The 14,652-nt window shown below is 51.1% G+C and overlaps 6 protein-coding genes across 6 annotated transcripts; 3 read left to right on the top strand and 3 right to left on the bottom strand.

Annotated features, from left to right (window-relative positions):
• Positions 1-121: 121 nt before the first annotated feature.
• Positions 122-1,112, bottom strand: BDR25DRAFT_306661 (COQ7-domain-containing protein). Its single transcript, XM_033690679.1, has 2 exons — positions 784-1,112; positions 122-712 (listed from the first exon to the last, which is right to left on the bottom strand). The coding sequence occupies exons 1-2, from the start codon at positions 1,033-1,035 to the stop codon at positions 182-184; spliced, it is 783 nt and encodes a 260-aa protein (XP_033542401.1). The 5' UTR covers positions 1,036-1,112; the 3' UTR covers positions 122-181.
• A 190-nt stretch (positions 1,113-1,302) lies between these two features.
• Positions 1,303-3,499, top strand: BDR25DRAFT_270183 (plus-3-domain-containing protein). Its single transcript, XM_033687194.1, has 4 exons — positions 1,303-1,488; positions 1,593-2,314; positions 2,366-2,505; positions 2,554-3,499. The coding sequence occupies exons 1-4, from the start codon at positions 1,421-1,423 to the stop codon at positions 3,130-3,132; spliced, it is 1,509 nt and encodes a 502-aa protein (XP_033542400.1). The 5' UTR covers positions 1,303-1,420; the 3' UTR covers positions 3,133-3,499.
• On the bottom strand, positions 3,402-7,078 carry BDR25DRAFT_306659 (uncharacterized protein). The gene is made up of 2 exons (XM_033690678.1): positions 6,666-7,078; positions 3,402-6,612 (listed from the first exon to the last, which is right to left on the bottom strand). Exons 1-2 carry the CDS (start codon positions 6,699-6,701, stop codon positions 3,658-3,660), a joined length of 2,991 nt encoding a protein of 996 aa, XP_033542399.1. The 5' UTR covers positions 6,702-7,078; the 3' UTR covers positions 3,402-3,657.
• A 1,304-nt stretch (positions 7,079-8,382) lies between these two features.
• On the top strand, positions 8,383-9,572 carry BDR25DRAFT_239288 (uncharacterized protein; the record flags this gene model as incomplete). The annotated part of the gene is made up of 5 exons (XM_033685670.1): positions 8,383-8,495; positions 8,543-8,626; positions 8,674-8,691; positions 8,740-9,354; positions 9,419-9,572. 5 exons carry the CDS (start codon positions 8,383-8,385, stop codon positions 9,570-9,572), a joined length of 984 nt encoding a protein of 327 aa, XP_033542398.1.
• A 91-nt stretch (positions 9,573-9,663) lies between these two features.
• BDR25DRAFT_378720 (uncharacterized protein) lies at positions 9,664-11,354 on the top strand. The gene has a single exon (XM_033697568.1). The coding sequence runs from the start codon at positions 9,865-9,867 to the stop codon at positions 11,035-11,037; it is 1,173 nt and encodes a 390-aa protein (XP_033542397.1). The 5' UTR covers positions 9,664-9,864; the 3' UTR covers positions 11,038-11,354.
• A 254-nt stretch (positions 11,355-11,608) lies between these two features.
• Positions 11,609-14,262, bottom strand: BDR25DRAFT_378715 (uncharacterized protein; the record flags this gene model as incomplete). Its single annotated transcript, XM_033697567.1, has 4 exons — positions 13,658-14,262; positions 12,769-13,609; positions 12,308-12,716; positions 11,609-12,248 (listed from the first exon to the last, which is right to left on the bottom strand). Exons 1-4 carry the CDS (start codon positions 13,766-13,768, stop codon positions 11,609-11,611), a joined length of 2,001 nt encoding a protein of 666 aa, XP_033542396.1. The 5' UTR covers positions 13,769-14,262.
• Between the last annotated feature and the right edge of the window lie 390 nt (positions 14,263-14,652).

Raw genomic sequence — 14,652 nt, 5'->3', positions numbered from 1 at the left:
TTAGCTTGTGGATATTTTAAGGCAGCATGGGTTTCAAGTAGTTATGGCGCATGAGGGTTAGCATAGGCGGTTTCGTAGGGCCATGGCTACCCATATTCGGGCATAGTGAATATGATATTCTATTCACAATTCTTCTGGGCTGACCTATGAGCACTACAATACAGATCGTACAAACATTCACTCAAACCTTTTCACTAATCCAAATCGCCGTCCTACAACCCCCTCTAATCACATTTGTCAGCAACTCATATGGTTCCGCACTCTTCGCATCATTCTGAACCGCATGATCCAAATGCTCCAGCTCTTCATCCCGAATCCGCCTCAACTCCTTCAACAACCCATCCAGCTCCTCACTCCCCTCTCCCCGCCCCTCCAACTTCTCTGCCCAGTCAAGCAATACCCGGACTTGCTCATTGTAATGCCCACCAATCTCCGTTTCCACAGCCTCCGTACACGCCATCGCTGCTTCACGGCCCATCAGCGCTGTGCCCCAGCCCAACGCAGTCGCGGCAGCTTTCCAGACTGGGTACATGAGCGTGGGGCGGACGCGGTGTTTGGCGATGAGTTGGTTGAAGGTAGAGAAGTGGCCGGCTTCTTGGTCGTACATGTGTTGCATTAAGGGACGGAGATGCGGGTGTGAGCGGATTACGAGAGGGGTTTGCGAGGCGTAGATTAGGACTGCGGCGAGTTCGCCAGCTTGGTTGACGCGCAGCTGGGTGGATGTGAGCGCATTATTCGGGATCGCTTTATCTGTTCATCAGATAGTGTAGCGGTGGAACGTACAGCACTGTCGAGGAAGTCGCGTTGCGATTGTGTTAGGGGCTTCCTAGAGGGCTCATTTTGAAGAGATTGCGGATGCGAGGTTTGAGCGTTTTGGAGAGGTTCAATTGGCGAGGTTGTGGAATGAAATAGCGAGGCGCGGATTGTCTGGCTTGATGTTACGATACTTGGGGCAAGAAAATCAAAAAGCGCGAATTGAGAATGTCGCGATGCACTACGGAGAGCCTTAGTGGTTGAAAAGAGTGTTAAGGACATTTTGCAGATATGTACAGAAATGTGAGGGCAAAGGAGTGCTGGGTATTTGTATAATTGAGTGAAGTGAAAGCAGATGGTACGATGGTGATGCGGTCACTGTGTCGCCCGGTCATCGGGGCCGCACGGAATCCCGCGAGCACGTGACAGTTTCTCCAGAGAAACGCACTAGTCCGTGCGGCGGGTTTTTATCGGACCGCGAGGGCTTGGCAGCTCGTCACGTAAAGGTGCCCTCGTCCTCCAAGTCTCCCTCTCCTCTTCACCCCACGAACACGACATCTCTCTCCGCCACCCTCACCCACAACCGCCCATTTCTACCTTTCTATCACCGCAATCTTTCACTTTACGTCGTTCTTTATCTCACTTTACCCCTTTCGCCTTCGCTACCATGTCGGATCTCGACGATGAGCTCTTCGCCCTTGCAGGAGGTGATGAGGAGGCTGAGGAAGGCGAGGCGTAAGTACTCCCTTACTCTCCCCGCCGACTTTTCCATCAACCTTACTGCACAACGCCGCGCGTTCATTTCGCAAAATGTCAAGTCCACGACTGACACCGCTCAGCTCCTCCGTCGCCGCCTCCTCGCCCAATTCCCTTGGTTCTGGTGCTATGGACGAATCCGACTCTGAACGCGATGAGCCAGACGTGCGTGACAGTGCTGCTCCCTACCCCGTGGATGGCAAGTACATCAATGAGGCCGACCGACGCCGCATCGACAACCTACCTCAGCTGGAGCGCGAAAGGATCCTTGGCGAACGTGCCGAAGAGGCCGCCAGGGCTAAGTTCACGCTGGAACTTGCTCGTAGGGCCGAGCAGATGAGGGTAGACAACGCACAGAACGAGAAGCGACAGAAGCGGAAGGCTAGCTCCGTTGAGCCCGAGGATAGTCACCGTAAGAGCAGTCGCCAGAAGGTAAAGACGAGTGACAAGCTGGAGGCATACAAACGAGAGCGTGAGCAGCGTGGACAACAGCAGCGACAACGCATGGATGACCGGCGGAACGGCCACCGTCGACGATCGAGCTCTGGGGACAGGTCGGGGTCTGATCTCGATGCTGATGGCGAGAGCGAAGTGGAGTGGGATGAGCGTGCTAGACAGGCTGCTGCCCGGGAGGAGCAGCCTGCTCAGATGCATCACTTCGAGTCGGTCCGTGTTGGCAGAGGATTCTTCGCAAAGGTGTGCTTCTACCCGGGCTTCGATGAGGCTATGACTGGATCATTCGTACGAATTGGGACCGGCCAAGATTCCATGCGACGGACATTGTATAAGATGGCTCAGATTAAGGGTAGGCATATGTCTCGAGGGACCCTAGAGCTCTAACTAATTTTTCATATAGGATTCTCCACGGGCAAGCCGTACGTCTTCGAAGGCAAAAATGGTCAGCGGATAGCCACAGATCAGTATGTCGTTGCACAACACGGATCGGTCAAGAAGGAATACACATTTCTCTTCCTCTCCAACCAGGCCTTCACAGATGTATGTACACAGTTTATTTTCACATGGCGCCCTTGCTGACAGACACAGGCCGATCTTGACACGTACAAGCAGTCGCTGGTCGAATCGAATTCGAAAGTTCCGACGCAGGCCTTCCTCAAGCGAAAGTATGAAGACATCAAGAATCTTGAGAACCGCACCTGGACCGACGCAGATATCGGCGAGAAGATTGCCAAGCAAAATAAATACACCCACCTACTCTCCACTGCATCAACCAGCGTTGCGACCCCTAAGGCTGACCACACTGCCCAGCGTCTTGCTGAAATCAACCGTCAAAACCGTAAAGCCAACTCGGAACAAATTCGAAAGGCACTTATCGAGGAGCGACATGCCGAACTACGGGCCCGCAAGGCTAGAGAAAAAGCCTTCCAAAAGCAGAAGCAAGAGGAACAAGAGAAATCTAAGCTTCTCCAGGTTCCAGGCTCAAACATCGATGATTTATTTGAGGGAAGCGACAGGAGTCGTTCGGCTACGCCAGCTGTCGTAAGGGCTGGTACCCCAGCCAAGAGCACACAAGAGAAGAAAGGCGGTATCCCGACATTCAGGAAGCGGAAAATGGACGATGATATCATCTCATCAATGGATCTGGGTATTGACATCGAGATCTGAGTTTCAACATTGCATATGACGATTACGATTCGAGCAGAGATAGTATTACGTTCTGGATGGCGCGGGACAATTGACTTAAGTGGCTTGCATAAGAACATTTTTTGGAGATTCAGTGTAATAGGAACCCCAAAAAGTCGTTTCACAGGCGTTGCACCTTGTCTGTTAGCTCGCCTACACTCTGCATGCCATTGATACCACGGAATGGGGTAGAATTGATACGCCAGCCATCTTGCTTGAATCAGAGAGGGCATCAACGTCACAGGGTGCTCATTTCAGTCGCAAATAATATCTTTGTTGAAGCACCAACCAGTCTTTTAGTCCAATCCATCCATCTGTGATATCCTCCACCTATTACATAAACATCTAAAAACGCCGCGTGGGTTCTTTTCAAAAGAAACATCCCGCTCTACCGTAGCCGTGTTTGATGTGAGATCCATCTGTCTGTCCTTCCTATCTAACCTGTTAAGTCCGATCTAATCCAGAGTGACAAATACACAGCCATTGTCCCTAATACTAACTCTCTAATCACGCTTGGAATACATCCAACACGCCTTCCCATCCCCCCCTCTCCCTCTCCTCCCAATACCCCTCCTTCCCACCTCTCAATCTCCACACTTCCTCATCCCCCAACGCTCCCGCCTCCTCCTGCCCAACCTTCACAAACCACCTCGGCTGCCACTCCTCCCCATGTTCCTCCATCACGCGTCGCCTTGCACGCTGCCTCTCCTCAAGCCTCGCTTTCAGCGCCTCGGCACGATCGAAGTCGCCATCTTCTGCCGCGCGTTGGTCGGGTCTGCGGCGGGAGTCCGTTGGCGGGAGACGGTTATGCTCAATCGGAGTAATCTGATTAAGCTCGGCTGCGAACGTTGTAAACCCGTAATGTTGCTGAGGTTTTTCCACCAGATCGCCTACACTCCATACAGTTTTTCCCGTCGGCTGGCCATTCGATGTGAAATTCAACTCGTTCGTCCATTTGCCCTGTGCACCCATAGACAGAATACCACCCGAGGAGTCAAAGACCTGCACTGATACGTCTTCAGAGCGACCAGCAAACATCCCACCAGCTTTGAACGTACAGACTGCTTTCGCGCCTGTGTTTTCATTAATGATAGTCATAGTCCCAACAGGCTCGACGTATTTCTCCCCTGCAATAACATTCCGCAGAAAACTCGTCGCCACGGTCCACGAAAAGTGTTCGGAGCTTGCGTGAAGGAAGACTCGCGCACGACCATCCGTATTCAGTTCCGCGCTCTTGCCCCAGAACTTCTGCACGGGCGTGGGCGATTGGATGAACGTCCAATGCTGGCTTTCGGCCTGACATGCCATGCGCACGGGCCGATGAACGACTTTCTCGGCGATGAAGCGGTATCCTTTGTCTTCGCGCACCAGCTCGAAGGTCTCGCCAAGCATGGGGTTGAAAGGTTTGCGGATGGCGCGGTCTTTGACGCGGGCGTTGCTGAAGGAAGAGATGGCGAAGGCGGCAATGTGGACGAGACGTTCGCCATTATCGGGGTTGGCTGTGACGGCCGAGTCGAGGAGCTCGCTGTATTCCATTTGTTCGGCCAGGCGTTGGAGAAGTGAGGTTGGTTCGTTGGCGGTCACCGGCATGGCGATTGTGGAGAGGTCTTTTCCGACATTTTTGCGCAGGAAGGCGATTAGGCTTGGGGGTTGGCCTTTTGATGGTGGGACGTTTATTCTGCGCCTTACACGCTCGTGTGGAAGGGGTGCAAGGGATTTCGGTTTCGTAGGGAAAAGAGAGGGCTGGCCTTCACGAGGTATCCGGTCGAAGACACCAGTGCCTCCAGCTTCGCTGGAAGACTCGGATTCGCCGTCTGAGACATCGTCACGTTCGTGCTCGTCGTCTTCGCTATCGCGGCGGATGGTGAGGAGTTGGGATTTTACGGTATCGCCGTCGGTTGCGTCGAAGAATTCGTCTGAGGATTGTGAGTCCATGCTTCGACGAGGCGAGACTGCAGATGTAGGGACTGGTGTTCGACGCTGTCGACTTTCAGCTAAGAGAGCGGAGAATTCTTCTACCACAGTGTCGAGGTCGCGGAGGAGGGCCATGCAGTGGTCATGAACGCCCTCCTCTTGGGGTTGATAATGGGTGCTTAACCGGCCATTCCGCTTTGGCACTGCAAGGTTGCCGTTCGGCAGAGGAGGAACAGGAGGTATAGTCGTAGGAGCAGCCACGGCCATTTGAGCAGAGACACTTCTCCTGAACAAACCAGATGGGCTATGACCAGAGCTGCTCGCCTTTCGTTTCCAAAATGCTTTCCGATCTAGTCCCTTTTCCATATCAGGGAAGTACTCTCCTGCATCCGCTTCAGATAGACTAGGGGAATGGCTCTCTTGCAACCTGCTAATTCCTAGACCAGTGGGCGTTTGATACTTCGGGTCCGTATCCTGAGCGAGCCTCCGCACTGCATCCCTCGTGCCGGAAACTCTACCCACAAGGGATTCTACCATAGCCCATTCACGCTCTTCAGCGTGGTTAACCATATGAGGTGTCGGTTCCCACTGATTTTCCGGAATGACAAGAGTAGGTGATGCCAAGCCTGCTGCAGTCCGGGATGCTCGGTCTAGAGCTTCTCTCCACATGTCGAAGTCCTTCCTGTTGCTCGCTCTCAAATGCCATACTTCTGCCCCGGAATCAACTGAAATCTCCCTCGTCTTGTCGTTTGCTCCAACAGCTGCTAGCGAGAGTGGAATTGCGCCCCGCAGGGCTGAGGAATGGTCATTCCGGTAGTATGATAGAGTTGATGAAGTGAAGTCTAATGAAAAAAACCGCCTCGCATAACCTTGGTTCCTTTTCCTTCTCTTCTTCTGAAGCACGCCGGTAAGAAAGGATGAGCTCTGTGGGGTTATCGTGTACGATGACTTAGGCCGTTCGCTGAACTTCCTGCCCCCTCCCAGTGGATCTGTTAGTAGTGATTCGGTAGAGTCGGTAACTGGTGCAAGTCCTGGACTTGATCTCGACAAGCTTGTGGTACTCGTTCCTGCCATTGCTTGGGCGTAGTGCATGTGGTGGCCAGATTTCGGCGGAGCATTGGTAGGATATGTCATCAGTACGAAGGTTGCAGTTTTCGACACCGTCTTCGAGAATGTATTATCGAACACCAGCCCGTACATGCCACCCTCACCCTCGGGTACATCATAGGTCCCCACGGACACCTTGTCCGCTTCGCATTTCCCCGCCCAATGCACTTGCTTCAGACCAATGGCCGACAGCTTCTCCAGCACAAATGTTCGATCATTGCGCGAGGTAGGGATCGACGAGCCGCGTGCACGCGCACCAGGAACTTCGAGAGCGGGGGTGGAGGGGCCTTCGAAGGTCGCAGAGGACGGTAGATTCGGAGTGATGCCACCAGTTCCTCCGGGGTGTTTAAATACACCAAAGTTGATGGATTTCTTATGTGGCTGGATGCTCCACGAAATGGTGTGCCCCGCAGACACATTCACCCACCGTACGAGGTACGACTGCACTTTCTCAATTAGATGCACACAGAGCGCGAGGTCGCAGAGAGACGCACCTTGCTGTGGACTTCGAGCTGCTCCATGCCCGCCATGGTCTCGCTATCGTGCAACAGTGTTCAAGAGCTGCCTTCGACTTTGTTTTTGTCGCTGCAGATGCCTAGAATACGGGGACTCGCAGATGTCCAGCGTGGGTACGCGAATGTGGCGTTTTCCAAGACCACGTCCACGTCAACACTCTCTTCAGCAGGTGTGCATGGCTTTCAATCCAGCGGAAGAATATGCGAGAGCCACTTTTGGTTGCGCAGCAGTTGGAGAATATAAGCTTCGGAGGCGCGTCTTCCAAAAACCTGCTGGTGACAGGTCGCTACTTCGAAGTCGGTCGGCGCACAGTACGGCCGAAGGGACGAACAATGGCGGGACACAACGTGAGGGCTGATTCACGGCACTCGGGATGCAATTTTCAAGAAAGTGAAAGAAGACAGCTGGGCGGATTACGCCTTGGCTTACCAGCACTTTCATATGTTTGAGACACTGTCGCTGTGGCCAGTGAATGGCTGGGCCTTTCCAACCAGGCAGCTTGCATCCCTGTCACTTCAGCCTTACATTCACAGCCACACCAATTATTCACACCAATTTCCCCTTTTCGAGTTGTTAGCTCATCCTTCATCCAACTGCTCCTTCTGCTGACCTTGCATCGTATGCCCAGTGACAGCCAAGCGACCATGGCGATGAAGCTCAGCTGCGATCTTCCTCTTGACCACAATCAAGGGAATAGCTCCACATCTCCACCATTACACGCTCCACCTCAACCTCGTGCTACTTCAAGAGGTATCCTTGTATGACGTCCGAAACATTTTTGGTAGCGACTCAGTCGCCGCGAACGGGTCATTGCTCGTTTCGATGTCTTCCGAGGCTTCCGGTGACTGCGGATCACCTCCCAAGACCTCCAGCGCCATTTTCTAGTCCTTTTGATGCCGACGACAACATAACTTCAGCCGCATGATTACTTTTTGGTAAAGACGGATGCCGACAGTTCCCGAGTCCGAATGGCTTCGTCCACTCGTGATTGTACATACATACCCAGGTACTTCGTACGAGCCAGTGGCCGCGATGACCTCGGGATGAATGAACTCTCCTGGCATGATCTAGGAAGAACTTTTATGTTGCAAAGCGACTGCAAGGCCACGACACTTCTGGTGATATTAGCGTTCCTTTGAGCTTGATACCACCCCAGATCTAATATGATTTTCTTCTCTAGCCCACCTTGCCTCTGATTGGATAATACTCACTCCATTCCAGACGCTTGGCTCTCGGTCTCGCTTTCACGAAAAGCTTTTCAACCACAAATATCCAGGGACGATTACCCGCGGATTAATTATTTTACTTAATTCCGCGAGGAAAATATTGATATTCACCTCCACCCCATTCCCTTCCGGACACGGAACGGGAAGAGAGCCACCAGGTGGCTTTCTCACCCATCCCCGCATCATGGTGGCGATCAAACACGTCTCCACAGACGTTAAAACCCTTCCTAGTGTTTCCTTCAAAGTTTCGAACGATATTTAGTACCACTTCATCTTCTAGAACGAAATATATAGTACCTAGTGCAATCTACTTAATTTAGGTTTCCAGGTTTTCCCGTCATGGCTCATCTCGCTCCGTTTCCCTGGCGCGACGCAATGGTTTATATTTGCACTCTGTACCTCCAGTCGTTTCTTTCATTCTATGCCGTTGACTCTGTTGCCCCCCGAATTCCTGTGGGTTGTTGCAAAAATGAGACAATCTATTGCTTTGGCGCTTTTATTTTCGCCCTTCGCTATTGCGGCTCCTTCAAAGGCGAAGCCATCATGGTCAGGATGGAAGGGCGTCAAATACTTTTTTGTATTGTAAGAAATCTCTCCATATGCTCCGATCTAGTTACTGAATGTGACAGTGGCGATTCCTATACTCAAACAGGTTTCAATGTGAATGGGACCCAGCCGAATCCCGCAAATCCTATGGGCAACCCAGACTATCCGTAAGCGGCCAATTGAACTTCATGATCCAAGCTTACCAGTATAATAGGGGATGGACTTCAGCAAAGTATGTTCGAATACCTACTCTCACAAGACTGTGTCTAACATGATCTAGTGGACCAAATTGGGTTGATTTCCTTACATACACTTACAATGAGAGCTACATTCAAACGTACAACCTTGCTTATGGGGGTGCTACAGTGGATGGCGCTCTTGTAACTCCATACGCGCCCACTGTTCTCTCCCTCAAAAACCAAGTCCAAGACGAGTACCTTCCTGCGTACGGCTCCCATCCGAAAGTCGCACCCTGGACTTCCAGCAACTCGCTATTTGCCTTCTTCATTGGCATCAACGACGTTGGGAACTCCTGGTGGCTCAACAACGCCACGCTCTATGATATGATCTTTGCCGAATACGATAGTCTGCTAGAACAAGTCTGGAAGACCGGAGCCCGCAACTTCTTATTCATGAGCGTACCGCCTGTGCAGCTCGCCCCTCTCACGTTGGCTAACGGCAATTGGTCAATAGAAAACGAGGGTACTGCCATTAAGAACTGGAACTCAAGACTGACGAACCTCTCAACGACCTTCAAGAATCGGCATAATGACATCACGAATGTGTTTGTACACAAAACATATGAGCTCTACGAGACTGCTCTCGAAAATCCCAAGTCTTTCCCCCAAACAAGTGATATTAAGAATACAACCGCATTTTGTGATGCGTACCAGAAGTGAGTTTATGGCCCTTCCTTTCCAAAGATATCCTTTCAGATTTTACTAACACCACACGACCAGTGGCACACCAACCTGGTATTACTTCAACTCCACATGCGGTCTTCCCGTCAATGACTATTTCTGGCTGAACAGCTTGCATCCAACTTTTCCAGTACATAATGCCACTGCAGCCTCGATTGTGCAGTACCTAGATTCTGTGGCTCCTGGTCACTAAAGCAAACTCCATCCTGTTTCGACGCCGCGACGTCTACATTCACTGTATATATCTCAATCACTATGTTTGCTATCACGGCGGAGCTTTCATCCTACCCATGAACTGACAAGACGTACTAGCAGCAGAGCCACATCACTACTTTCACACACGTGCTAGCTAACCCGCCGCTTATTTATCTACTTGCTGCTGGGCGCCCGAGACCCAATGTTTTCATATCCTGCTAAACTCAGCAACAACAACCCATTTAGGAGTGCAATTGATCAACTACAGCTACCCCTGAACGGAATTCATCATGGGCAGGAGCAGCCGCCTACGGAATCATTTTACGTTCGCGTCTTCTCCATCGCCATCACCTGAGAACACCCTCGAAACACCTTCCGAACAACAGCGAGAACTCTCCGAATACCGACGGCAGTTCTTCGAATACATAGAAGAAGCACTTTCCTCCCCTTCCAACACAGATCCGACTGCAACCCGACCCCTACCTCGAGATCCGGCCTCATCTCCCACGAACAACGAGAGCAGAATTCCGGATACGAATTTGGACGTGGCCAGACGACGCGGAACTAGAATTCGCCACCCCGATCCGCACGAAATTCGTACTATTATCCCACTTGGCTCCTTCCCTGGCCGGCGGCATCTACGCCAACAATCTTTTGTCCAGACCCAGCGACAAACGCCCGCGGGGGCTTCAATATTTGCCGACAACCTCTCCTCCCCTATCCGTCCATTTTCACCTATATCTCTAATCATCCCGACCCTAGCCCCAGCTTCATCCACCCCACCAGCACCCACTGCTATCCGCACACCACAAACTCCCCACCCAACACTCACACACTTCATAAGCAATCATCTAACCCCCATCATCCCACCCCACCCCCTGTACCCTTCGCCCACCACCCTCTGCCCCATCTGCCACGAGTCATTCCACGCATCTCATCCCCCCATCCTCGTCCGCGACGTCCCCGGTTGTCGAGACCATGTCTTTGGCTACGCATGTCTCAGGAATTGGATTCTGAGTGGAATGCGCAATTCGAACTCGTGTCCTCTTTGTCGGTCCGAGTGGTTTAAGGTGAGAAAGTTTGAGGTTAGGAGGATTAGGAGGGCGGGGGTGGGGACTGGGAGAAGGGAGGAGAGGGGGGTTGCTGAGGCTGATAGGAGTAGCGTGGAAGAGGGGGAGAGGGGGAGAGCCGCGAGGGTAGTGGGTTTGGTTAGGGAGTGGGGAGCTTGGGTTATAGGCTTTAGTGGAAATAGGAATGAGACAGGCAGAGGGGAAGAGGCCAGGGGTGTTAGGTGGGATGGCGGGCTCCAGGGCAACGATAGCGGCGGCGATAGTGAAGAGGAAGAGGAAGAGGAAGAAGATGAAGATGAGGGGGTGGATGACGAAAATTACGACTGGGGTGATGGCCATGAGGGAGATGAAGATCCGATGTATGCTCATCCGAGCGTGTATCAGCGAGGATAGATCCTAGAATGGAGGCTAAATTCTAGAGAGGGATACAAGTAGATTGGGTGGGGTATTATATTCGGCTCCAACTCCGTTGGGGATGGGAGTTAAACTGTTTACAGCATATTGTTGCATATGATGGAACATGACTGAGGTGGAGTATATATGTTAAACCTCGTGCTGTAGGTCAAGGAGTTGCTAAGATTATGCTGAGTTTTGGACCTAGGTCTGGTCCTTGGTTTGTTCCGTCATAAGTGCTGGCACTGCAGTACATATATCTGCATTGCGAGCTTAGTCGGAGGGGGTTGAACGAGATTCATGGGTGTGGTTCTTCGGATGTCCAATTGTATAGTTCCAATAGGTCGATCTCTCATCCATGTCAATGATGGAGTTGTGTCCGTACGAGCATGTCTTCCAGTGTATTTGTGGTGCATGGATTTTTCTAAGCTGTTCTATTTCCTGCCTCAGTGATGTCACTGGAGTCTTCCTGGTGGAATTCAAGTTCGGTGTTTTCATGTTCAAGATATCTTTTCCCTTCTTCCATCTCACCCACTCATTCTCTATCTTATCTTTATTGCTCCTCTTCATCTCAAGCCGCCTTATCCCCGTGCAATTCCGCCGGTATCCTTAGCTTAACACTATCACCCCTGACCTCTCCTGGTAGGAAATTCGCGTCCAATTCTGCCACTGGTTTCTCAAATGCCGGCAGTTCTGCAATTATGGGGAGTGGACCTTCCACCTCGCTTACAGCTTTCCCGTCCAGTTCCTTCCTCTCGTACTGACTTAGTTCTGAATCAGAGAAATCTCTTTTCGAGGGCGATGGTTGCATGGATTTCTTGCGTCGCCGACGGATGAGGAAGGACACCAAGGTGAGGATGAGGATAACGAGTACGGTAATGGATGTTGCGATACTGATCTTCGCAGCGCTGGAGAGAGATGAGCCCGAGGCGTTGTTGCTGGATGGGGAGTTTCCGTTCGGTGGTTGGCCTGATTTTGGAGATGATGAAGATGTTGGTGAAGTCGAAGTAGGAGCCAAGGTCGAGAACGTAATTGTCCCTTTTCCATTTTCGTCAAGTTGGCCGAGGAGGAATTTGCACTGGGCATCGTTCTTCGTAGGAGGAGTGCGCATTTGTACCGTGCCATTAATGTTGCAACTTTGCTCGGATGCACCATGACGTTTGAAGTATCGGTTCGCTGCCCAGGAGTATATTTCCGAATTATCGCAGATGCTGCACGTCAATTTAGTAGAATGTTCGGTATTTGGGGCGGGCGTTGAGTAGAGGTTCACCTGAATGCCCCATACTGTCCGCGCTCGACATCTGTGTAGATTCCCGTACATATCTGATCCATTTTGCCCTCGCAGATAGTGCTGACGTTTGCATCAAATGAGAGGCCGAAAGAATTCCCAACCTCTGAATTCATGATTGTTGGATTGTTTACAAAGTGCTGTGTGTCAGTTGTTGCGATGCATTGCAAGGTATCCATCATACAATCACATACTTTGCGAGATGGCGTCGGCGGTAAAGTAGGTGCGAGCGTTGCCGTTCCTACAATTGTAGGGCAGCTCGGCGTTCGAGTAGTAGGTGTATACAAGGCTGCGTTTGTGGACTTGGGATTCACTGTTGCCATCACAGATGAAAGAGCGGAGTAACCAGGAACAGCAGTAACTCTTTGTGGGGAGACGAGAGAGACTAAACCTTTGCAATACGTCAGTCTTCATGTGAACGTGGAACAAATGCGGATCCATACCATAATCTGGATTCTCTCGCTGGAAGTACTCAAACGCTATCCCTCCATTGAGCACTTCAACCGCAGTATCAGAGTATATGGGATGAACAATAGAATAGTTACGCTGATCCAACTTCTCATTAAACCGATCAGTATGACATCCATATTGCGAGATGAAAGCAGGTATTTGGGTCCTGGCATTTATCTTTCGCGGCATTGCTAAGAAATCAAAAGAGTTGTCGTCCGTTTGGCAAGTGTTCTCGAACTGGCGCATAAGCAGGAGACCTAGAAAATCTGCAGCCGACATATCACATGTCATGAAGTCGACTTCCGAGAGGAACTCATCCTCAGTGTATACTTCGCTGACAGGCGCCAGGGTGATCCCTATGGGGATATCTCGGTAATTCTTAGAAACAATGTGATCTCTGGTATCGCGAATGGAGGCTTTGCGGTAGGGCCAGTCGCCAGGATTATCATACACAGTTTCAGTGAGAATAAAGCCGAATGTATTCGTATACTGGGCGATGGAGTCAACAACACCAGTATACAGGTCCTGAAGTTCGGAAGTCCATGTGGGAGTAGAGGACTCGTTGCTCGCCAGATAGTCGCTATGCAGACTTGCTAAGACATAGATACCGGCATCTGCAAGGGCGCTCATGCAGCCGCTATGGTCACGATTTGGATCCAGATACCCCACAGATATCAAATTAGCGTTGAGGGCCTTGAGAAGTGGAATGTCGCGCGCGCAGCCTTTTTCGTCGGCAAGGAGATCCGTCGGGGGTTGGGTCTGGTTTGGATATAGGTAGGCCACTCCTCGAATGAAGAACTCGTCACCATTGGTCTTGTAGAAGAATCGACTTCCCTTGATATGATTAGTTGGCGGAGTAGTATCAGCTTACACATATCGTACCTTGATGACAACTGGATCCAGCTCAGCCAGTGCTAAAACACTCCATAGTATCGTTAATGGCCACAGGGTAAATTTCCAGCAAGAATAAAATGCATTAAGCTTCATAGCCATAAGCACAATCCCTGTGGACTTACCAAAGTCCCCAACGAGCAACTAGAAATGTGGATACACCAAAGCAGACGAAAGACATCATCTTCCCTCAACGTGGGCCCGACCGATATCAATGTCTTTTAACTCCGAGATGCCAGCCCGCAGATCCTCTTGCATTTGCGGATATTGTGATGCTGAATGCCACCGTATGTGTTTCAAAAATCCTTGCAATGAATCCTTCGTTGGGTGATGCGATTCCTGATCCGGACGTCTGTGGACCGCTGGACCATGTAGTTGGAATCCTCGAAACCCCTCGTTCATCTCATCTCCTTCACACGCGCTTTGTGAACTGCTGTTCCTGCAGCAAACGTTTAACGGAGTGTTTGCGGGTTCCGCAGATATAGTGCCCAGCGTTCTATCCCGCCGACTCCACCAGCGTTTGAAGACTCCTTCCCTGAGATCTGCACAATATGGATGGCTTGACCAGTCCATCGTCATTCCGAACTCCATTAGGTTGGCCATAGCATATCTGTTTGGGGAGCCGGAGCTTGACACCGTTAACTTTAGTTAACTATTCTCCAGTCACTTAGTCATCTTTGCGCACGTGCACTCGTGACTCCTTGTGCTCCCGTCAAAGTCTCTGATCTTGAAGTCTAACGCGTGTGTATACCATTCTCGGACAAAGCTTGAAGGAGTGTTCCTGCCCGACCTCCGGCGACCCGGCCCAGTATCTTCAACCATGGGCGCTTTTGCAGCGGTTGAATTGAGCGGCTAAAGACGTCCAGTCTTGTTCGTCTTCAAGACCCTCTTTTTCAACTCACTTGATCTTATTTCATGAAGACTCTCGCAACCTAACCTCACCTGACAGCCTCTTGGCTTCTATGTCCTAGGCTAGCCGTCCCGGT

Source organism: Lindgomyces ingoldianus (assembly GCF_010093535.1).
Source record: "Lindgomyces ingoldianus strain ATCC 200398 unplaced genomic scaffold BDR25scaffold_38, whole genome shotgun sequence".
Taxonomy (NCBI): domain Eukaryota; kingdom Fungi; phylum Ascomycota; class Dothideomycetes; order Pleosporales; family Lindgomycetaceae; genus Lindgomyces; species Lindgomyces ingoldianus.
This window is presented reverse-complemented; position numbering and strand designations above follow the sequence as displayed.

Bases quoted from the DNA above. Each gene is read 5' to 3' on its own strand.
- BDR25DRAFT_306661 (XM_033690679.1), bottom strand. From the start codon at position 1,035: ATGTCCTTAACACTCTTTTCAACCACTAAGGCTCTCCGTAGTGCATCG. The intron at 713-783 runs GTACGTTCCACC...ACATCCACCCAG, and splicing joins GCGACTTCCTCGACAGTGCT to CTGCGCGTCAACCAAGCTGG.
- BDR25DRAFT_270183 (XM_033687194.1), top strand. From the start codon at position 1,421: ATGTCGGATCTCGACGATGAGCTCTTCGCCCTTGCAGGAGGTGATGAG. The intron at 1,489-1,592 runs GTAAGTACTCCC...GACACCGCTCAG, and splicing joins GAGGCTGAGGAAGGCGAGGC to CTCCTCCGTCGCCGCCTCCT. The intron at 2,506-2,553 runs GTATGTACACAG...TGACAGACACAG, and splicing joins CCAACCAGGCCTTCACAGAT to GCCGATCTTGACACGTACAA.
- BDR25DRAFT_306659 (XM_033690678.1), bottom strand. From the start codon at position 6,701: ATGGCGGGCATGGAGCAGCTCGAAGTCCACAGCAAG. The intron at 6,613-6,665 runs GTGCGTCTCTCT...GAGAAAGTGCAG, and splicing joins AGCTCGAAGTCCACAGCAAG to TCGTACCTCGTACGGTGGGT.
- BDR25DRAFT_378720 (XM_033697568.1), top strand. From the start codon at position 9,865: ATGGGCAGGAGCAGCCGCCTACGGAATCATTTTACGTTCGCGTCTTCT.